This window comes from Leptopilina heterotoma, unplaced genomic scaffold (genome assembly GCF_015476425.1).
Source record: "Leptopilina heterotoma isolate Lh14 unplaced genomic scaffold, ASM1547642v1 Lhet_183, whole genome shotgun sequence".
Taxonomy (NCBI): domain Eukaryota; kingdom Metazoa; phylum Arthropoda; class Insecta; order Hymenoptera; family Figitidae; genus Leptopilina; species Leptopilina heterotoma.
Window position 1 is genome coordinate 572,986 of NW_025110901.1, and position 23,066 is coordinate 596,051.

The following is a 23,066-nucleotide window of genomic DNA, read 5'->3' on the forward strand; positions in this document are numbered from 1 at the left end:
GAAACTGGAAATTTTAAATAAAGAAATTAACCAAAATAGATAAATGAAAAAGAAAATAAATAAAAAATAAAACAGAAAATTAACTAAACAGAAAGTTTTTGTTATAAAATAATAACAGAAATAATTAGATAATTTTTTTGTCCAAAAAATAGTAAAATAGAGAAATTAATACATTACACAAAAATTAATTAATTCGCAGATCCTTTTTACGACTTTTGAGTGTTTTGACCAATAAACAATAAGTTTTAATCCTCTTCCTCGATTTTGAATTCCAAAAAATTTAAAACCTGAAATTATAAATAATGAAATTAAACAAAAGAAATAAATTAAATAAATAAACAAATAAATGAAAAATAAATATGTAAAAATTAAAAAATCAAAAAATAAACTAAATTTTTCCAGTGCTGCCAGATGATTAAAACGACAAATCTTCAAATTTTTCTTATTTATCTTCAGAAATCTTTAAACTAGTCAAAAAAATTTCTTCAGATTTTGATTATAATTTTATCTAAAATATGAAAAATTAAATTAAATTTCACAAACATTTTTAAAAAAATAAATTAAAACGAAAAATCTTCAAACTTTTCTTATTTATCTTCAGAAATCTTTAAACTAGTCAAAAAAATTTCTTCCGATTTTGGTTATAATTTTTTCTAAAATATTGATAAATGAAATTAAATTTCACAAACAATTTTAAAGAAATAAAAATTAATATTGTTGTGTTTGAATCTGTTCGCAGTTTGAAGTTAGTTTTTGTTTATTTCTCAACATTTTTTTAATAAATTTTGTTTTTTCAATATTTTGAATTTTAAAATTAATGCAACTAAATTCTTGCAAAGTTTTTATCAAAAAATTTTAAAACAATTAAAGTCATTTGAAGAATTTTATCAAAATTTTTTTTCAATAATTGAATTCTTTCGAAAAAATTTAATTAAAATTATTGAAAATAATTGAATTCTCGCAAAAAATATAAACATAATCAAATTCTTCCAAAGAATGCTATTAAATTATTGAAGATAATTTAATTCTCGCAAAAAATATAAAAATAATCAAATTCTTCTAAAGAATGTTATAAAAATTAAAATTATTGGAAATAATTATTTTTTAGAGAATTTTAAATTCTTGTTGAAATTTAATTTGATGGAAATTTTTGAAAATAATTAAATTCTTTCGTGTAATTTTATTTAAATGGGATTAAAAATTATTCAATTCCTGCAAAGAATTTTAGTACCTATTTATAAAAATAGTTGAATTGTTTCTAAGAATTTATTAAAATAGGAAATAATTGAAATTTATGAAAATATTCGAATTCATCCCAGGAATTGAATTAAAATTGTTTTGAAAATAATTGAATTCCTGCGATGAATTTTACTGTTTATAAAAATAATTGAATTCTTTCAAAGAATTTTTTATTAAAATTTTCGAAAATAACAATTCTTACCAAGAACTTTATTAAAAAATTTTTTAAATAATTTAATTCTTGGGAAAAAGATTAGTTAATTATGATTAATGTTTACTGTAATTACAGAAAAAATTAGATAATTGTGTGTAAAAAATTATAAAATAAAATAATTTATACATTACATAAAAATTAATATTCCTTGATCCTTTTTACGACTTTTCACCAATAAACGATAAATTGTAATCCTCTTCCTCGATTTTGAATTCCAAAAAATTTGAAACTGAAAATTATAAATACAAAAATTAACCAAAAGATATATTAAAAGAAAAATTTATGTTAAAATTCTAATTAGATAATTGTTTCCATAAAAAATGGTAAATAGAGCACATAAAAATTAATTGGGTTAAACATTCTTTTAATTATAAGTAAATATACTCACGAAAATGAAAGTTTCATGTTAATTATCAAAAAAAAGAAAATTCCATCGAGGGGCATTTTCACTGAATAATTTAATCAGTTAAGTACTTTAATTTTTTTTCGCTTCAGTCAAACTAAAAATAAATAGCAACATTTATTAACTTTTAAATAAATAAAATAATGTAACAGAAATTATATTTTGTAATTACATTACAAATATTTTATATTTAAAATTAATTAATTAAATAATTAATTTCTAATTCGTTCAAAATAGATTAAATTTGAAAAAAAATTATTTCGTAATTATTGCACTGACGTTCAAGAAGAAATTTTTGCTCTATTTTTGTATAAAAAACAAATATACTTGCATTTAATTAATTATAAATGATAATTAACTAAATATAAATAATAATTAATTGCAAATAATTAAATACAAAAAATATTTAATTGATAATTAATAATTATTTAAATAAAAATAAATTCAATTTTTTGAATCTGAATTGAAATTGAGAGAAAATTCAAATTATTATCCCACGGCGAAAACTACATTTTAAAAATCAAGTAATAAGTACTTTCGAATTCCGGGAAAATATTCATATGCGTATATTATCCACCTTCGCAATTCTTACATTCTCAGGGAATGTGTAACATACAATTATAATATACTTATAACTTAAACTTCATTAAAATCTAATTTCAGTTGCATTATTATTTTTCTTTTCGAACGAAAGGATTCTGAGTCATTCTGAACATTAATTATATTATATTCCTCGAAGGAAAAAATGATTTATATACAACAAAACTCTCAGGATTTTTTTTTGCAAAAAAAATTCCTAATTTAACAAATAGCTTCTGTTTAAAGTAGAAAAAAAATTTAAAAAATAGAAACAATATTTTTAATTTTAGAACAAAAAAAAATTATTTGACTTTCAAAAAATAGCAACAAAAGTTATAATTATTAGTAATGGGAAACATAAATTTTATTGAAATCTTTATTATTTTTACGATTTAGGAATCGTGACCAAAGTCAATCAGACAACTTTGGATATACAAATCGGTAAATTTTCTCCTTAAGTAAATTTCACCATATCAGGCGCAATCAGAATTAATTAACGAAAAAAATGTTCCCCTCAATTATTCATTTATTTTTACATTCTCATTACGTGCGAGAAAGTATTATTTATATAAAAAAAAATTAACAAACCTAATAATTTCTATTACAACCTATTGAAAGAATAAATTTCAAATTTTTTATCTGTTTGCACCTGATTTTTTCAAAAAATACCGCAGAGACATTGTACCTTAAATCACAATGGCGACAAGTTTATTTTTTTTTCGTTTGTTTAATTTCTTAAAGATCATTAATCGTACGTATCGAGCGCAATAATTTTCGGTGGTTCATTATTTTTCATCAAAATCACCAATGAAAGACAATAATTTTGAAATTTAATATTTAATACTTTGTACAAAAAAAAATTATGGAATTCTTTTTCTCTTTTAATCACAAAGAGAGTAACTTGAAATAAAATTTTTTTTTTGCTCTTAAATTGTGGAAATAAAAAAATTACTTTCATTTGTGTAAATTATTTTCAATTTTTATTGTCTCTCATGAGTGAGATGTGTGCATTTCTTTTTTCTTCACAATCTATATACGCATACTGAGAGAGCAATTAGGAAAATGGGCATAAGGAGAAAGACGAGAATAGAGAGAAGAATTGTGGAACAATAGAGAATTGGAGGAAGCTTGAGTTAGGAGAAAATAATTTGGCACTCCCACGCATACATTTATATGTACGTACATTTATAGTAATTGAGTAACGCACACCTTTTTTTAAAAAAAATGTTTAGTTCGCTAAAAATAACACTCTCAAAATCAATAGTTCTCAATCAATTTTTTCTTTAAAACAATTAATTAATATTACAAATAATTATTAATTAGATAAATTATTAATGAAGTTAACAATTTATTTATTATTTAATTCTTATTATTATTAATAAATAAAATAAATCTTTTAGTTAATTATTTTCAGAGAAATTTTTCGTGTTTAAAATTTAAAAATGATCGAAAACTATTGTTTTTGATTACAAGTAAAAAAGTAGACATTAAATAAAAAATGAAAAAAAATGCGGAAATTTGACTTTTTTTCTTTAAATGTATACTGTAAGTGCAATAGTTATAACATATATCTTTATAATATACGTAATTGTTATTACATTGTAATTTAAATAGTAAATATATTATCACATTTAGATTGTATTAATGTTAAGACGTGTTCCTTTCACAAAGATCCCTTTTCATTTGAATATCACGTTCAAAATTTAAATTAAAATATTCCTTTTCATTTTTTTTTTCGTTTCAATATAAAAATATTTCCCCCAAAAAGTAAAAATTAAAAAATAGAAAAAATTTGTACTTTTAATTTTTTTGTTAACCATTTTTTTCTTTTCTAATTGGTTAAAAATGTACCAAGCGAGAAAAAAAGGGAGCGCAATTAATTTATTACTATTTTGAACATGATTTCATTAAAAGTGATCTCTTAAAACATTAAATTCTAGGAAACATTAATATAGAATATATTATCATGTAGTTTATGTAAGGTATAAGTTATAGGACACTTATGCTCTACAGCAAAAATTTTCAACAGTTAAAAGATTATAACAACTAATTTTTCTCCAGTCACTTGGTATAAAAAAGTCTCTCGACTTTTGTATAAGTTTTTTCTTTCGTTATAATATATTTATATATATAAAGATTTTTAAATACTATTTTATTTGGACTTTAATTCGAAAAAATTATTTATAAACAAAATTAATTAAAATAATTTTTCAATTCTTCTAATTCAATTCTTATTTAAATAAAATAATTTTTTTCTGAAACTATTCTTTACCAAGTGTGCGTGTGAAAATTATTATTCAAGGAGAAAAAAATTCTCATCTTAATTTCCCAAAAAATTTTCCGTTCGTTTGGCACGTACTTTTTTTTCGTAAAATTGTGGCACAACATTTATAATAGAATAATAATTATTTTAATACATCGTAAGTCTGTAATTAATTTACAATTATCGTATATTAGAATAAGACACCATTATATTAAAATCGAATAAAATTTAAGCCGAAAAAATCTATTTTTTATTCAAATAATGGCAGCATTTTTTTAATAACACTGCTTTCAATTATTGTTTTAGAGAAAAATAATTTCACTTCTTTTCGTTGATTCATTTTAGTTTCTAATTTTCTCTAATTTTTTTCCTAATTCTCTTTTTACAACAAAATTTTTCTTTAAAATAATTATCAAAATAAAATTCTATAGAATTTTTCTCTAAATTAAAAAAAAACAATTAATCGATTCAAAAATTTCTAGATCCTTTTTTTTTACTATAAATCAAAAGTTTAGTTATATTTTCAGTCGATAATTGAAAAAGAAAAGAAAAATAATGCAAGGCTTTGGAAATTGGCGTTGCATTTTTTCTGCGATTGACATTTATATTAATATAGTACTTCTTTTTTTTTCACCTCATTGTTGACCAGTGACAGCCATTGTTTAACAATTGTGTGTAAAATTATGCGTATAAAATTGCGCACTGAGCCGCAATGCAATAAAACCGCGTACAAATATAAAATATCATTTCGAATACAATATATATCAAAAGCAAAAAATTATTCTTACTTGACGTCATTTTGCTATTCGTTATTCGCTATACAGATGTGTGTACACATATAATATAGTTAAATATTTTTTGTTTTTTTTTCTTTTCATTAGGCAATTCCGACGAAAAATCAATTCGCGAGGTTTTTCGGAAAAAAATTCCGACGTATACACTTTGATCGGATCAAAATTCAACTTTCTCGACGTTTAATCTGATTGAATTGGTTTTTATAAATTTTTTATTTATTGCAAAAAAATAATAAATTTTTACTCAAAAATAAAAAAGTTTTACTCAAAAGAAAAGGAAAGAAAACATGAATAATAACAATAATTTGATAATAATAAAGAATAATAATGATAAAGAAAATAACAAAAATAGAAAAAGAAAATAAAAAAGGAAATAGAAAAAGTAAACCAAACAAGAAACTAAAAAGAAATTAAAATAAGAAAAAAAAATTGAAAAGAAAATATTTTGATATTTACATTCGATAAATTTAATAATTACAAAATTATTCGAAGTTTATATTTTGTTTCAAATTCAAAATTCATGTCGTAAAATATAATTTAATAAAAATTAATTCCCCATCTAAATTTAACAATTTCTAAATTTCACTACAATATATTATTCCAAATTGAAATTAAATTACCGAAGTAAAAATCGTTAAATAACAATTAAAAATCGTTATTCCTAAATCAGATTAATCGCCAGAAAGAACAGAATTGTCCAGAAAATTCGACGTAAATAAATTTTCTTCAATAAATTCAAGTGAACGATGGTTTTTTATATAAACACACGAGAAATGATTCCAAAAATAATGCATTTATTTTGTTAAAAATAATAAAAATAAATTTTTTTCTTTTGTAAAAAAAATTGTTCGAGCGTTATTAAAATTGTTAGTCGTTGAAAAAACAAAAAACACAAGAGACTACAAAAAGGGAAAAAGAAAACTAGAAAATAAAATAAAATTTAAAAACTGTACATATTTTTACTCAGTCGTTATAATATTTAGGATCATTTCTCGTACACATCTTTTCATTTAAAAATTGCTTAACTATTACGATACTTGACTAGAATGAAATATTTTATGATACATTAAAAATTGACACACATTTATATATTTATATAATATATACTTAGTTGTCTCTTTGTTTTATTATTTATAATTGTCGTCGACATTATACAACCGTTCCAGGGAACATTTTCAAAACCCTGACTTATAAATTGGGAGAAAAGGAGAAAAGTAAAGAAGAAGATCATTTTTTTTTTGTTCCTAGTCGACGAAGTTTTTAAATATGAGACAAGTAGTTGACTTTAGAATAATAAAAAGATAGATAAGGAAGAATCTTTAGGCAATAGCTTCGATCATTTGCAATAACAATTAGAACATTATTCAGAGAATTGGGAATAAGTTTTACAATTTAATTAACTATAGAGGGGATTTTTAGAGTGAAGACGATTTTTATCTTCTTTCTTTTCTTTTTTGGCAAAATAGCACCGTATTCCGTCTATCAAAATGCCAGAGAACCCGAAAGACGAGATATCGCCAATTTCTATTTTCATTTTTAAAATTTATCCTCTACTCAGTCTTCAAATCGTAGCACCAAGGAGAATGTAATTATTAAATTTTCTCAAATTTTCTTTTCGAAAACTACCAATTAGAAAATAAGACTAATAAAAAAAAATAGAATAATAAACAAATAAATACAATCCTTCCTCTATGAGAAAGCAATTCTAATTTTATTATTCTATTCTCTCAATTAATTCAATTGCGAATAATTTTAATATCTACAATAAATAATTCTTACTGCTAATTATTTTCCATTGTGAATAGAAAAAATTTTGGACGGACATTACGCTAATTATTTTCTCGTTATTTATTTAGGGGTATCTCTGGCAAAAAATCGCAGTCTTTGTAGCCGACATTATTCCTTAATCACAACAAAACAAAAAAAAAACTCGAAGTTTTAAACAGAAAAAACTTTTCCTACGAGTTTTTCTTCAATTTCAGTCTTTCTCTATTTTTTATCCAGTCTACAATTCTAGCACCATGGCGCAGCATTATTTGAATGTTCGTTTAATTTTCTCTCTTTCGATTTTTTTTTATTTTCGTTTAACCCACATTTATATGGATTTCGATTATATTGAATTTTAATTACCAATTAATCAACTGCTTTAAGAATATATTTATATATAAGGTCACAGAATCCAAAGTTTTTTTTTTTTTAGATTAAATTATCGACGTATGCATGCATGTTCTAACTAGCCTAATTGTTAAACTATCTATAGGAAGAAATATCCTCGATAAAATTTCATTTAAGACAATATATATATTAATTATTTAATAATTATTTATATGTGTTATCGACTTACCCAAGAAATAATTTTCCAAAATGTTCTATAATATTTTGTCTATGTGTAGATTATTAATTCAATAAATTCCAGTGTAAAATAAGCGGAAAAATAGAAGAGGATTAATTCTTCCTGTTCTTTCTAAATAACATCTAGATCGCTTATTGACGAAATTTAGGACGTGTAAAACTGTTTTTCTTTTCATTCTTCTTCCTCCTCGTTTTTCTTTTTTTTTCTTCTACTCCGACGGAGACGTCGGACGGAAATCCTCTTTCGGCGAGGACGATCATTTTTTAGGCATATTGAATTCAATTTTTTTTTTTTTTTTTTTAATTGGCCGTTTCCGGATTCGAAGAAGGCGAAGAAGGCGATGAGATTGGACTTTGAATAGCTGCCGCTGCAACTTCCCTTATCGTTGGTGCAATCAACATCCCTCGAGGACTAAATGTATCGCAATAAAGATTCTCCTTTTTATGCACCCTTCTCACGTGACTTCGCAAATTATCGCGTCTTGCACTTCTGTAAGCGCAATGGGGACAAAGATGAGGTTTCTCGCCGGTGTGCATTCGTCGATGTTGAATCAACTGTAAAAAAAATTAATAGTCAATTTATTTGTATCAACGAAAAAGAAAATTCATTTCAAACACAAAACAATTATTAAAACAAAGGATATTTTAAGTGAAGACAAATAAAATATTAAAAGAAAGTAAATTATTTTAAGACACGCGATAATTATTAAAAGAAACTTAAAGTTAATTAATTCAAGACTCGAAATAAATATTAAAACAAAATGAATTAATTTGAGACACAAAATAAATATTAAAACAAAGTGAATTAATTAGACACACAAAATAAATATTAAGACACAAAATAATTATTAAAATAAATGAAATTAATTTAAGAAACAAATATACTGAAACACAATAAATTAATTTAGGACCAAAAATAATTATTTCAGTAAAGCAAATTAATTTAAGACACAAATAAATATTAAAATAAAATATATTCATGTTTCATTATATTGAATTCTCATAAAGAATAATTTTATCAACAAATTTTTAAATAATTCAATTCTTTTGATAAATTGTAATAAAATTTTTAAGAATAATTACATTTTTCGAGAAATTCTATTAAAATTGAATTTAAAATAATTGAAATTCTGTTATGAATTTTATTATTTATGAAAATAATTGAATCTTTGTAAAAAATTGTATTATTTATGAAAATAATGAAATTATTACGAAGAAATTAATAAAAAAAAACTAGCAAATGTTACGCGCGGAACGAGATATTCCATTTATTATTGTTATGCAAATTACAAAATTTTTTATTTTCAAATATAAATTTTTCAAATAATTTCGCAATCAAAATTTGAAAAATTCACTTATTAAGTACAAAATTAATTATTACTGTTCATATTTTCAAAAAATTTAATAACATTTGACGAAAGAATTCAATTATTTTCTAAAATTTTAATAAATCCTTCGAAAAAATTCAATTATTTTTATAAATAGTAAAATTCTTCGCATGAATTCAATTAATTTTATAAATAGTAAAATTCTTTGCAGAAATTTAAATATTTTCAAAACAATTTTAATTCAATTCCTCGGATGAATTCAAATATTTTTAAATATTTTCATGAATTTCAATTATTTTCTAAAATTTTAATAAATTCTTCAAAACAATTCAACCATTTTTATAAATACTAAAATTCCATAAAATTCAATTTCAACAAGAATTTAAAATTCTCTAAAAATAATTCAATTATTCTCAAAATATTTTTAAAAAAAGCTCTACATAAAAATTAAATTACTTTCAATGCAATTTTTAAATATATTCGTCAAAAAAATTGAAAGAATTCAATTATTTTCAAAAAATAATAAAATTCTTCTGATGAATTCAATTATTTTGAATATACTTAATTTTCATAAAATTCTTTAAAGAAATTCAATTATTTTCGAAACAACTTTAATTGAATTTCTCGAAAAAATTTCATTATTCTTAAAATTTTAATAAATTCTTCAAAACATTTCAATTATTTTTATAAATAGGTAGTAAAATTCTTCGCAAAAATTCCATTGTTTCCAATACAATTTTAATAAAATTCTTCTTCATAATATTCAATTAGTTTCAAAATTTTGAATTAAAATTATTAAAGAAACTCTCTTAGTTTAAAAAAAATTCAAAGAAATTCTTCAAAAGAATTTAATTAGGATTTTTAAAATTTTTAATAAAATTCTTCGTGAGAATTCAGTTATTTTCCTAAATAATAAAATTCTTTGAAGGAATTCTATTATTATCAAATTTTTTGATAAAATTCTTTGCAACAATTTAATGGTTTTCAATACATTAATTTTAAAATTGAAAATATTTGAAAAGAAAAATTATAAAAAAGTTGAGAATCAACAAATAAAAGCAAACAACAACTAACTTCAAACTTGAATTGAATTTTATATCAACAATTTCTTTCAAGTTTTTACAATAATCGTCTTTCCTAATAATTGAAATTAAACATTTAATTTTTGAATTTTATTAAAATTTTTATGAAATAATTGAATTTTTTCAAAAAATTTCTTTAACTTATTTAATACAATCGAATTTGTTAATAATTGTATTAAAAATAATTGAATTCCTGAGAAGAATTTTTTTATTTATGAAAAATAATTTAATTCTTGCGATGAATTTTACTATTTATAAAAATAATTAAATTGTTTAGAAGGATTTATTAAAATTTTTTTAAAATAATTGTATTCTTTCAAAAAATGTTATTAAGAATTTTTTAAAAAATTGAATTCTTCCATGAAATGTTATTAAATTTGTATTAAAAATAATTGAATTTTTGCATAGAATTTTACTATTTATAAAAGTAATTGATTATCTTTGAAGAATTTTGTTATTTCTCTAAATAATTTAATTTTTTAAGAATTTTTGAAAATAATTTAATTTTTGCAATTTTTTTTTTTTGAAGAGAACCTTTTTTAACTGGACAGTGCGAAAGATGCAAATATCGCAACAGAAGTATCTATCATCGCGATGCCTTCTCATGTGTTTGCTAAGGTCGACTTCCGAAGATCTGTCAGCTCCACAAACTGCACAGCTCACCCTCGTTTCCGGTGCTGTCCCTTTAGCGTGTGCCCTCAAGTGTCTCTGGAAAGCCTTCTCAATGGTGCATGCATATGAGCAAAGAGAACAGCGATATTCCTCCCTCTCGTATCTATAATATCCGGGGAAAAATATAAATATATCATACATTCTCCAAAGAAATCAAAAGAGTTCTATTCTCAAATAAGAAAATTTTAAACTAAATATTATTCAAAAGCTTTTTTATGATATTATTTGAAACACAAAAAAGTAATTAACTAAAAACTTGGATTACTTTTGATAATTTAAAATGGAATTTACTTTAAATTCAGAAAATTAAAATATTTTAATAACATCAGAAATTAAAAATGTTAATGTTTGGAAAATCTTTTGGATTTATTTCGAATTCGAGAAAATCAATCGATTTTACAATTCTCATCATATAAAACAAATTTTTCTTTACGAGGAAAGAAAAAGTATTATTTTAATACTCTTTTTTGAAAAATGAAAAAATTTTGAATGATTTTTACCTCCTGCAGTCAAAATTAAATGAAACAAGAATTGGAAAAATTGCTTGATAATAATTAGTGAAGAAAGAAAGAAAGAAAGAACCTCAAAGGGTTAAGAGAGTAAAATTCGAAGATCAAGTACCTATACCGGACACGTTGAAGTGCCAGGGTGCGTTTCTTTCCTGTGGACGTAACACTTTGTGTCACGTGTGTTGCCACGTGAGTTTCCATTTCACATCGGCTTGTCGTGGAAAAATCACAACCCGATGAAGGACATCTTTTCATCTCATTCGTTTCATTTTTAGACATTGAGGGATGAGATTGGGCGATGTGTTTTCTCAAGGCTGGTCTCGACGGTGCAACCACGTCACAAGTTCCACATGAATAGCCTCGATGAATACCATGATTTTGACTACTTCCGCTAGATCTGAAAGAAAGAAATTTTTTCCATTAGTAAGAATAATAATTTCAAGAAAATTAAAACGGAAATAATTTTTCGGCAAATTAAAAACTAATTGGAATCTATAAAACAAGTTTACATTCTGTATTTTTAATTTCCTTTTTGGGAAAAGAAAAATTCCAGAATATGCTTTTACAATTCTCTTATAATTCTTCAAACGAAGAATTTTTGCAATTTTCAATTTTCTGGTAAAATTGTTCGCTAAATAATTTATGAATTATTATTTTAATAACTTAGTCAAGTTATTTAAAATAAATTCAATTACATATTCTGTAAAATTGAATTATTGTCAGAGTAAATTTAAAGACGTGTCAAAGTCGATTCAATTTTTCCATCAAAACTCTATCGACTCTGACATCCCCTTAAGGATTTATATTCAAATTCGTGATGATTTTAAAGTTGATAAAAAAAAATTCAAGAAAAATTAGAATTTTTTTCATCAATTCTGAAAATTTAATACTTTTTCCGCAGTTACTTTCAATAAAATCTCCTGTCTTTTCTCTGAATTCCCTATTTTCCTTAAACTGATTAGTTTAGGGAATAAATTAGAATATGCTAGAATATGCTTTTACAATTCAAGAATTTTTGCTTTTTCAGTTTAAAAATTAAGCTCGAAAATAATATTTCAGTGAGAAATAAATTGAATTTGTCTCTACTTTTCGGTATATGACGAGTGATCACTGTCTGAATCACTATCGGACGGGATGCTGGGTATTTCACTGGCTTCAAGAGCAGCGGTCGCAGCAGAAAGTCTTCCCAACATTGCAGTGTATGCACCTAGGACCCAGCCATTTAATACAGGTGTTACAGTTTCATCCTGAAAGAATAGAAATTCTCATTAAATTATGAAAAATTGATATAAAATATTAAATTAAAATTATTAAATAAATAAATAAATATTAAATTAATCTAAAAGAATTAAATTAAATTTCTCTTTTAGAAAAAAAATCATTGCAATATTAATCGAAAAGAATTAAATTAAATTTCTTTTTTTTTCAAGAAATAAAACCTTGTCAAGCAGTAAACAGGACAAAGGATCCGGAGATTTCGAGATCAAATTATTATTAGCCGATTGGTGTGAACTTGTTGTACTTCGATCATCACTATCATCCCCCGCATCTTCGTTGTCATTATTCGCTGTCGTAACTTCCGCCTAAATAAAATATTTCCAATTAGCATAAATATTATAAAACTTAAAAAATACTCTGAACATTAAAAAAATTTCTTGTCTTATATAACTAAAAATTATCTTTTTTTTACTGAAATTTTCATTCTAATAAAATAGGACAAATATGAAAGATAATACAAATGGAACGAGTGTCGTGCTTCATTTTCATTCTCATCGTCGTCACGTTCGATGTTACTTTCGTTGTCTTCTGATTTCCGTGATGCTTGATCTGGCGAGATTTTATCCGATTCATCCGAGTCCTCAGACGGTCTTGAAACCAATTCCATAGCTCCAAAATGCGGAGCGTTTGCAGTCAACGGAAGTGGTATCATTTCGGAGGATCGTTGAAGTGCACTCAAAGCAAAAGCTGCCCTCGGTAACATTTGCGTTGCTCCCGGCGGAAGGATTGGATGTCTTCCGGCGAGCCGCGGATCGCCCCAAAGTCCGCCCGCGGCATGCAGACCCCAGATCCCATATTCCATCTGAAAATAAAAGAAAAGAGTCAGAACCAGTGTAGAGATAGTGAAAAAAAATATCAAAAACCCCTCTAAATCAATATCACAATTTTTCGCTTTCTCTCGTATTTAAAAATTCTAAAAAGAAATCTAAAACTCTAAAAGAAAAGAGAAAAAAAAAAAATTAAAAAAGAGAAGTAAAAAATTAGAAAAAAATTTTAATCGAAAATCAGAACTAGAGTTAAAAAAAAATTAAAATAAATTAGAAATAAATTTAAATCGAAAATCAAAACTAGAGTTAAAAAAAAATTAAAATTATTAAAATTAAAGTGACACAATTTCGAGTGTGTTTGCGGAGGAAAAAAAATTAATGGCACGTTGACAAGTGTAATAATATACTAATTATGAAAATATGAAACAGTAATTTAAATGCAGAGGATGAAATCCAATATAGATTAAATTTGGAAAGGAAAGCCACTCTCGCATTCGATTTCACAACCCTCTCATCTTTCACTCTCATTAGTATTTGATTATCTTGTTACCATCAAGAGCAATCAATATATTACAACTGTATTTTCGATTTGACTATCGGTACAAAAATATTTAATTAATTCAGCTGACACGAATTTATGAACTATAAAAATAAACTTCTGTCATTTTCACCTTTTATGAAAACACATCACGTCAGAAATGTTAATTTTGCAATATTTATCCATTATACCATTTATGCAATCGTTCTCTCAATAATTAATCATTTTCACCACTGCATTTTATCAATTATGTCATTAATTAATAAATATCTCCAATTGGTGATCGAGAAAAAAAATTAAATACCATTTTTACTCTCAAACTAAATAACTACCATAATAAAGAAATAAATATTCATAAATTACAATTTAAAAACAAAAACAAAATCCTATAATTTATACTTTACTATTTTAATTTTAATGATTATAAAAATTTTTTCCCATATTTTTCCAATTTTTTCAAAAACATTTTTTTATATTCTTCATTTTGTATATTTGCAGGATTTACAGAATAATACATATATATAAAATTTCCCATTGTCCTGTTTCGAACTAAATGAAATATTTATCTCATCATCGAATTGCAGAGTATCTCGAGAGATAAAACATCAAAACCATTTGCCCAAAGGCTTTGTAGATATTATATATCATTTCTATTTATAAATTAAAATATATAATTCAATAATTGTTTTAAAAAAATTATTCGAAAAAATCCAAATAATAATTTTTAACTTTCTTTCGACGATAAGTTTCAAGTTTCGTTAAAAAGCAAAATTTACTTTTCCGAAAAAATTAATTTTATCAAAATCTTATATTAAAAGATTTTCTATTAAAATTTCTTTCGTTTTTATTTTATTAATAAAAGTTGAATAAAAGATTAATTAATATTTCAATTTAAGAGAATTTGAAAATATAAAAGTATAATCGAAATTTTTAAATAATCTTTTATTAAAATATAGATTATGAATACTAAATGAACAATTTTTCCATATTAATAAATAAAGTGATATGGATATTTAAAAATATCGAGATATCATAATTAATTTAGTGTTCTGTATCGATTAATGAATTACTTCTTATAAAAATATCCGTTTCATAGGAAAAAGAGAGATGGTACTGATTTATTTTTGAAAGAAAATTTATCGATTTTCAATATCTTCATGTTCGAAAATTTAATGACATAATTCACACCGAAAATATATATATATATATGAATGCAGAGTGAAATTCTGCACACAACTATTTCTAGAATCCTATAGACATTTATTATTCCTCAATTCTTCGATTTATTTAAACTCGCCAATTTTCCGTATATTATTTCAATCTTTTGATTCGAGATTTTTTTCGAATTTTCTGTTTTTAACAATTTTTTTTTAGTTATTTAATTTATTTTTGTTATTCAGATAAATTTTTGTCTCTTTTTGTATTTCTCTTTATTATTCCTAATAATTGTTCTAAAATATGAAAATTTTAAAACTCAAGTTATTTTTTTAACCAAATATAGAATTCCTGATTCGAAGAAAGTTTTTTTCATTCGCTGCGTTTTTGAATTTTCCATCCATTCTCTATTTAATTAATAGTCATAATAAAAAATTAAGAATATCTTTTAATTAGCAAATTTAAATCTCATGCTCTCATATACAAATGAAAAACGATTTCTTTGTTTTCTTTCTCAAAAAAGACAATTTAATTAAAATTTAAAACTTTTGAAATAATTTATCGCAAAAAATCAGACAATTTTTATTTTTAATCAAAACGCGAAAAAAAAATTGTAAATTCTGAAAAATTCACCCAAAAAGAACTAATTTTTGCTCGGGAAATAAAAATAATGAATTGCTTAAAATAATAGTGTTTAAAAATTATGGAAAAAAAATATCAATAGTAATTTCATTTAATTCATTTAAAACCATGAAAAAAAAATTTTAATTTGGAAAATTTACAAGAAAAAAAATGTTTTTCTCGAAAAAAAATAATTAATTGTAATAAGAATATTGTAATAAAAAATAGGTATTTAAAAATTGTGGAATTAAAAATTTATTCCAAACAAAATTTAATTTAATTCGATGAAAAACTACGCAAGTGTACAAACAAATTTGGAAAAGTAACCATAAAACTATTTTTCCTCGAAAAAAAAATTATGAAACTAAAAATTTAAAGCAATAAAAAGTATTTAAAAATTATGGAATTAAAAATTCATGTCAATGACTATAATATTTTATTTAATTCGTTAAAAAATCATGCAAATGGAAAAAATTTACAAATTTGAAAAATTTACTATAAAAATATTTTTTCGCGAAAACAAAATTATGGAATTTAAAATTTTAAGCAATACAAAATATTTCAAAATTATGAAATTAAAAATTTAAAGCAACAAAGAGTATTTAAAAATTATAAAATTGAAAATTCAAGTCAATGACAATTATAATTTTACTTAAATCGTTAAAATAAACCATGCAAATGGAAAAAATTAACAAATTTTGGAAATTTTTCTATAAAACACTATTTTTTCTCGAAAAAGAAATAATAAAGTATTTAATTGTAAAAAAAGTGTTTAAAAAACATGAAATTAAAAATTATTGTCTTGGACAATAATTTCATTTAGATAATTCGTTGAAAAACATGAAAATAAAAAGATTTTTCTTATAAAAGCCAATTTTTTTCAAAAAAAGTATTTAATAGCAATAAAAAGTATTGAATTGTAATAAATGTATTTAATTGTAATAAAAAGTATTTAATTGTAATAAATGTATTTAATTGTAATAAAAAATATTTAACTGCAATAAAAAGTATTTAATTGTAATAAATGTATTTAATTGTAATAAAAAATATTTAATTATAATAAAAAGTATTTAAAAATTACAGAATTACAAATTTCTGTCACAGACAATAATTTCATTTTAATTCGTTGAAAACCATGCAAATAAAAAAAATTTCCCATAAAACACAATTTTTTCTCGACAAAAAAAATTAAGTACATAAAAATTATGGAATTAAAAATTTTAAGTAACGAAGTTTCAAAAAATTACGGGATGAAAAATTCAAAGAAATAAAGTATTTAGAAATTACGCAATTAAAAATTCAAAGAAATAAAGTATTCAAAAATAACAGAATTAAAAATTTTCAGAAACAAAGTATTTAAAAATTATGTAATAAAAAATTTAAAGAAATGAAGCATTTAAAAATAATGTAATAAAAAATTTAAAGAAATGAAGCATTTAATAATAATGAAATTAAAAAATGATAAGTAATAAAGTATTGAAAAATTACAGAATAAAAAATTCATGTCACAGACAAATAGATAAAAATAATGTAAATTAAAATTCATCTCACAAGTAATAATAAATTTCCCTTTCCCTCCCCGCTCCCCCCCTAATCAAAATCCAATAATATTAATTAAACCGACCATCGTATCCTAATCGATCCACTCAATCAAAAAAATCCTCTCGAATTTAGCAGAACAAAAAAAAAAGTAATCGTATTTTCACCGTTAAATTGGAGAAAAATTAGTTCAGGCATATCGCGACATTCCTGACTATTTCAGACTGGACATATCCAGTATACTTCTAGCCTCCAGCATACTTTGGCATACATAAAATCTCCCACATACATATTCTCCCGCTACATCGAGAGGAGTCACCCCTCAAAGCCCCCATTATCCCACCCCCTGAGCCTCCACCCGGTTGCACAACGAGCTGACCCCTTCCCACTGCCCTCGCGAATCGATTTGTTATTGTTTTTGTGTCTGCGGTCTCAGAGGCGGGAAAGGTGGGAGAATAACTTTGGCGGCTGGAAGAGTGAGAGAGGAAACAGTGTAGGCAATCAGGGGATCAACTCGAGCTTTTTGAGTAGGGGCTAATTCAAGGGTTTTTCTTTTTTCGTTGGGGTACCAATAATTCATTCTTTTCTTTTTGAGTCGAAATTTTCCCTACAATTCTAAAAATTGACAAAAATAATTGCAATTCAGAAAGTGGAGAAAATAAATCAACGAAATAATTTTTCGGGGCTGAATATCAACTAACGAGATAATAGAGAGAGATGAATGAATTTCAATTAGAATTTAGAATTTTTCGTTTTTCGGAGTTTGAAAAAGAAGAAGGGATCAAGGGACAGTTGAATTCGAGGGGAAGGGCATCAGAGGCTGAATCTGGGCGCGAGGAGCTATTTGGTGGTTGGTAGGGGATGGTTCGGGGGGTGGAGAGGGAGAATGATCCGGAAGGTGTAAGCGCCGAACGGATATGTATAGAGTTGGGGTTGTTCAATGTTGGCGGACGAGGGGGGGTATTTTGAGAGAGGGTTGGAATCAGTTTGGCGGGGAAGTAAGGCGAGGGATCCGTCCGCTTGACAGGTGACAACCGATTGGACCACTGACGTCACAGATCACTTGCTCGACCACCCTCGTGATAGCACGTTACACGCACCATTCCTAGACGCACTTTACGCACGTGTCACACACACACAAAGATTAAAAAAAAGACAGAAAAATAGAAACAGAGTAAGAAATTTCACAGGCACACGTGAATTTTTCCTTATAAAATCAGAAAGGGGGGAAAAATTATTTTTTTTATCCCACGAAAAAAAAGAAAGAAAAATGCAAGTATTTACGTGCCGACCGGCCGATAGCCTCGCGACGCCTCTATCTGGTTACCATTACACTCGGGATGTATGAAATGCGCCAACATACACACCATCCCCCCACAATAGCCCTATTTATGATTGGGCAAAATTGCTTTCCATGCGCAGAATAAAATCCGGCTGTCCGCCAGGAAAAATCAGTTCCTTCAAAATTATATGCTCTCGACATTATTTTTCCCCTTCTGAATTTCCTCCTTCTATTATTCTTCATATGCTTCTGTCAAGATTAGAACAATTTTCTTCTAATTCTCTTGTTATTAACTTGTATTACACATTTATTTTCAATGTATTTCAATGACGATTATTTTCATTATTTTTCTCGTTGAAGAAAATTTGTTGGAAAAATTAAATATGGCGTGGCCGCGGACCTGCGCGCCCCACCAGAAATCTTCGACGCTATCGCGTCGCGAATACAGCATCCCTCGCGCGGCGCTGATGCCGTTTGTGTGTTATATAGAGAAGAATCAGCTCAATATGGCGATTACAGTTATATTTATTCCTTTTCTCCTAATTTTTTTTTTTTTTTTATGTTCTTTTTTTGCTCCTTTTTTTAATCACCAACTCTTCCTCTCGAACTGTAGAGCCAATTGAATAACTTTAGAAACCTTTGAAATAATTGTTCCGCACAATGATAATGAAATTTGATACGATTGCTGAAAAATTAATTAAAAATATTTGAAAAAATGTAGAAATTTTTTTTTTTAATTGAAATAATTTCTTTTAACGGATAAAATTAAATTTATTTCAATTTACAACAATAATAAAATAAGAATATTCAATACAATTAACTGATTAAGTAAAATATACAAAATCTAGTTAAATTGTACTAATTTAGAAAAAATATATTACCTTCTTTTCACAAAATGTTAATTTAAAAATCTCTTCTCCAATTTCGACTTACGTTGGTTTTACTGTAATTACTAAATGACAAAATAATAATAGAAATAATAATAACAATAATAATTATAATAATAAATAATAATAATAATAATTCTATTCTATAGAAATAGAATGTACTAATCTGATTTTTCATTTTACATACCTACTTGGAAATTTAAAATTAATGAATTGAAAATAATTAAACTCTTGCGAAAAATTTTATTACAGTTTTTAAAAATAATTCAATTTTTTAGAAGAATTTTATTAAGATTTTATTGAAAAAAAAACTATTGAATTCTCGCGAAGAATTAAAATTTTTATGAAGAAATTTATTTATAAAAATAATTGAACTCTTAAGAATTTTATTAAAATTTTCAAAAATAATTCAATTGTCATGAAGAATTTTTTAAAAACAATTCAATTGTTATGAAGAATTTTTTTGAATTTTTTTCAAATAATTTTCATGGGAAAATTGGAAAGTATTTGATTTTTATGAAGAGTTTCTTTCAATTTTTTTCAAAATAATCGAGTTTGTTAATAATTGTAATTAAAAATTTGATTATTGAATTTTATTAAAACTTAAAAAAAATAATTGAATTCATTGAAGGAATTTTATTAAAATATTGAAAATAATTGAATTCTTTCGAAGAATATCGACTATTAAAGTTTTTGACACAAATTGAATTCGAACAAATAATTTTCGACGAATTTCTTTTATTTGTTTAATATAAAATCAATTTTGATAATAATTGTAATTAATAAATTTAATATTAAGTTATATTAAAATTATTTATAGAAAATTAAATTCTTTTGAAGAGTTTCTTTAAATTTTTTGAAAATAATGTTTTTTTTTAAATAATTTTAATTGACAATTTTGAAAACAATGAAATTTTACGAAGAATTTCTTTCAATTTTTCAAAACAATCGTGTTTGTTAATAATATTAATTAAAAATTTGATTATTCGATTTTATTACAGTTTTTTTGGAAATAACAGAATTCTTTTGAAAAATTCTAAAAAAATTGTACTTTTGAGAATAATTAAAATAATTCCTTCGAAAAATGTTATTACAATTAAAAAAAAAATGAATCCTTTCGAGAAATTGGATTGAATTCTTGTGATGAATTTTACTTTATTATTAAAATAAAATAATTTGATTCTTGCGAAGAATTTTCTTTAAATTTTAAAAATAGGTATTTAAATTGCTTCGAAGAATTTTAGTATTTATTTGTAAAAATAATTGAATTCTTGCGAAGAGTTTTATTAAAATTTCTGAAAATAATAAAAATTGTAAATTGACTAATAATAATAATCAATCGTACTAATGATAAATATTAATATTAATAATACTTAATAGTAATAATAATAATAAAAATTCTATATTATTCTATGGAAATAGAAAAATAGAATTAAAAAATAACAGAAATAATAATTGATGATGACAAATAAGAATAATTAATAAATAAGAATATAAGAAGAGAGAGTAAAATAATTTGATAGAACAGAAATAATGAAAAGTAAAAAAGAACTAAAATTCTGAAAAAATTGAAAAACAAAAATACCGTCAGGTAATAAAAGAGCCAAGTAAATTATTAAAATTGTATTAATTCTTGGCAATGAAATATACAAAGTTTCAAAAATGTATATCTACAAACAAGCGTCATTTATATTTAATTATTATAATTATCACAAAATAGAATTATTTTAATTTCTTACCGGAAGGCGACTTTTAATAAATATATAACTTTAGATTTGCATTAGTTTAACTGAAAACTTTTTAAGGTATACTCTCAGCAAACGACAACGATGATGATTTCATCACGGAAATTTGTAGATTATTAATCGATAAATGTAAATTCTTTTGAAGACTCTCAATTTTCCTCTGCACTTCAATCGACTCCTCTAATTCGGTTTTGACTTTTTCAAGATTTTCACCTTTTCCCTTCACTAAATCACTCACTTCTTTCATTGTTTTATAACACTGATTAAGAGTATCTTCAAATTTATGCTGCTCAGCATTTGTCGTGGGCAGATCAATTCCTTGACATCGTAGAAAATCAAATGGACTCAGTTGAATTCGTAAATTTTCCAGATCATCCATAATGGGAGAATCTTGTAAAACATCTGTGAAAAAAATATCAATAATTAATAATAATGTTTGTTGAAATTTTTTGGTAAAAATTACAAATTCCTCACCAAATTCTGATCTTATTTGTGTAACAAGTGTGTCGAGATAATTTTGTAAAGCAGACAAATAATGAATGTCTTTCTCTCTCGATTTCATTTTCATTAATTTTTCATTGCCCAAGTCTTGCTCTTTACTTAACGATGCTAACTGATTTAAAATCTTCTTCTCATTTTCGATTCCTTTCTTCTTTAGTAGAACATCAGCCATTAATGTTCTCAAATATTCATCATAAAGTAATCCAGTTTCTGTATCTGTATTATCAGTCTCGGCTTTTTTCAAACCAAACGAGTTCACTAGACTTGTTGCTGCTAGAGATTGACGTGTACTTCCAATTTTTTTCTTAATTGCAGAAGCTAGAAAATTGAAAAAATTCCAAAATAATCGGGATTTTATAATAATGATTTACCTTGTTAAATGTAAACAAAAGTAAAATAAAAATTGTTCGCATGATGTGGCATTTTTAAAATTCACCTGTAGTAACATTGAGAGAAAGATCGTGTAAACTTGTCGTAGATTTGTGACGAGTTGTAAAACGAGCACTTGTCAAGGAATTGAAATTCACCTTCTTGTCACTGTCAGGAGTTGAACCAATCCTAAAAGAAAGAAAAAAAACCAAACGTTAGAAAAATATTTCTCTTTAAAAAATTCTAATTTCTAATTTTTAAAATCTAGAATTAAACTTGTCGAGACAAGTACGTTGCAAAATTCTATAGTTATTAACTAGTAAAGATAAGTAATTTCCTGTATTAATTTATTCTATATTTATTTATTATTCTATCTGTTAATTTCCTTGAGAATATCTTACCTTTTGATTTTGAATTTATTTTTCGGTGTTGTTGACGAATTTTTTTCCATTTTTAAAGTTCTTTCTTCAAACTTATTGCTATTGTTCAAAAATCACATAAATCAAGGCAGTGGATATTTTTCCACTAGATAACACATTTCGAATCAAAATTACCACATTTTCTTTACATTTTTAAATAAAAAAAATCATTTTACTTTTCTGCCAAAAAAATATAAATAAACACTTTGAGGTTATGTCACAAAATTACAGCGATAAATTATTACGATTATCACACTAAAAGTAGAACAGAAAATGTTAATTTCAATGTTTTGATGCAAAGCAATATCTCTGTCACAAAATTCTCGAAGATAATAATAATTAAACTAATTTTTTAACTCAAAAAAAGAACAAATTACACAAAACTCAAGAAACGGTTTCTGTCAAAATCAAAACAGCATTCTCTTTGTTAAAAACGGTAACTGTCGTTACGACTTTACTGATACTACGTACAGTTACCGTTTATTGCGTAGCGTGATAACTAATCGTAAATTTTGAGGTTATATTTATAA

General features: G+C 24.2%; 2 protein-coding genes across 4 annotated transcripts; both read right to left on the bottom strand.

The window, feature by feature from the left end:
- Window positions 1–216: 216 nt before the first annotated feature.
- On the bottom strand, window positions 217–19,370 carry LOC122500341 (B-cell CLL/lymphoma 6 member B protein-like). Of its 3 annotated transcripts, XR_006301466.1 has the most exons (9): window positions 17,419–17,641; window positions 13,192–13,515; window positions 12,875–13,018; window positions 12,522–12,682; window positions 11,548–11,832; window positions 10,789–11,029; window positions 7,837–8,399; window positions 1,585–1,682; window positions 217–287 (listed from the first exon to the last, which is right to left on the bottom strand). XR_006301466.1 is itself a non-coding variant. In XM_043609235.1 (7 exons), the coding sequence occupies exons 2-7, from the start codon at window positions 13,513–13,515 to the stop codon at window positions 8,145–8,147; spliced, it is 1,410 nt and encodes a 469-aa protein (XP_043465170.1). In that variant the 5' UTR covers window positions 18,618–19,370; the 3' UTR covers window positions 6,052–8,144. The 3 variants fall into 3 exon arrangements, 2 of the variants coding, with proteins under 2 accessions (XP_043465170.1, XP_043465168.1); XM_043609235.1 differs by lacking the exons at window positions 217–287; window positions 1,585–1,682; window positions 17,419–17,641 and adding an exon at window positions 18,618–19,370 and having other exon boundaries at window positions 6,052–8,399; XM_043609233.1 differs by lacking the exons at window positions 217–287; window positions 1,585–1,682 and having other exon boundaries at window positions 6,052–8,399.
- Window positions 19,371–21,110: 1,740 nt separating this feature from the next.
- On the bottom strand, window positions 21,111–22,944 carry LOC122500281. The gene is made up of 4 exons (XM_043609129.1): window positions 22,519–22,944; window positions 22,185–22,306; window positions 21,722–22,066; window positions 21,111–21,649 (listed from the first exon to the last, which is right to left on the bottom strand). Exons 1-4 carry the CDS (start codon window positions 22,566–22,568, stop codon window positions 21,303–21,305), a joined length of 864 nt encoding a protein of 287 aa, XP_043465064.1. The 5' UTR covers window positions 22,569–22,944; the 3' UTR covers window positions 21,111–21,302.
- Window positions 22,945–23,066: the final 122 nt, after the last annotated feature.

Excerpts from the sequence above, each read along its gene's own strand:
- LOC122500341 (XM_043609233.1), bottom strand. Across the intron at positions 11,833-12,521 it reads CACTCGTCATATACCGAAAA|ATCTAGCGGAAGTAGTCAAA; the intron begins GTAGAGACAAAT and ends TCTTTCTTTCAG. Across the intron at positions 11,030-11,547 it reads CTTCAACGTGTCCGGTATAG|ATACGAGAGGGAGGAATATC; the intron begins GTACTTGATCTT and ends CGGATATTATAG.
- LOC122500281 (XM_043609129.1), bottom strand. The coding sequence starts at position 22,568 with ATGGAAAAAAATTCGTCAACAACACCGAAAAATAAATTCAAAATCAAA. Across the intron at positions 22,067-22,184 it reads TTCTCTCAATGTTACTACAG|CTTCTGCAATTAAGAAAAAA; the intron begins GTGAATTTTAAA and ends TCAATTTTCTAG. Across the intron at positions 21,650-21,721 it reads ACAAATAAGATCAGAATTTG|ATGTTTTACAAGATTCTCCC; the intron begins GTGAGGAATTTG and ends TTTTTTTCACAG.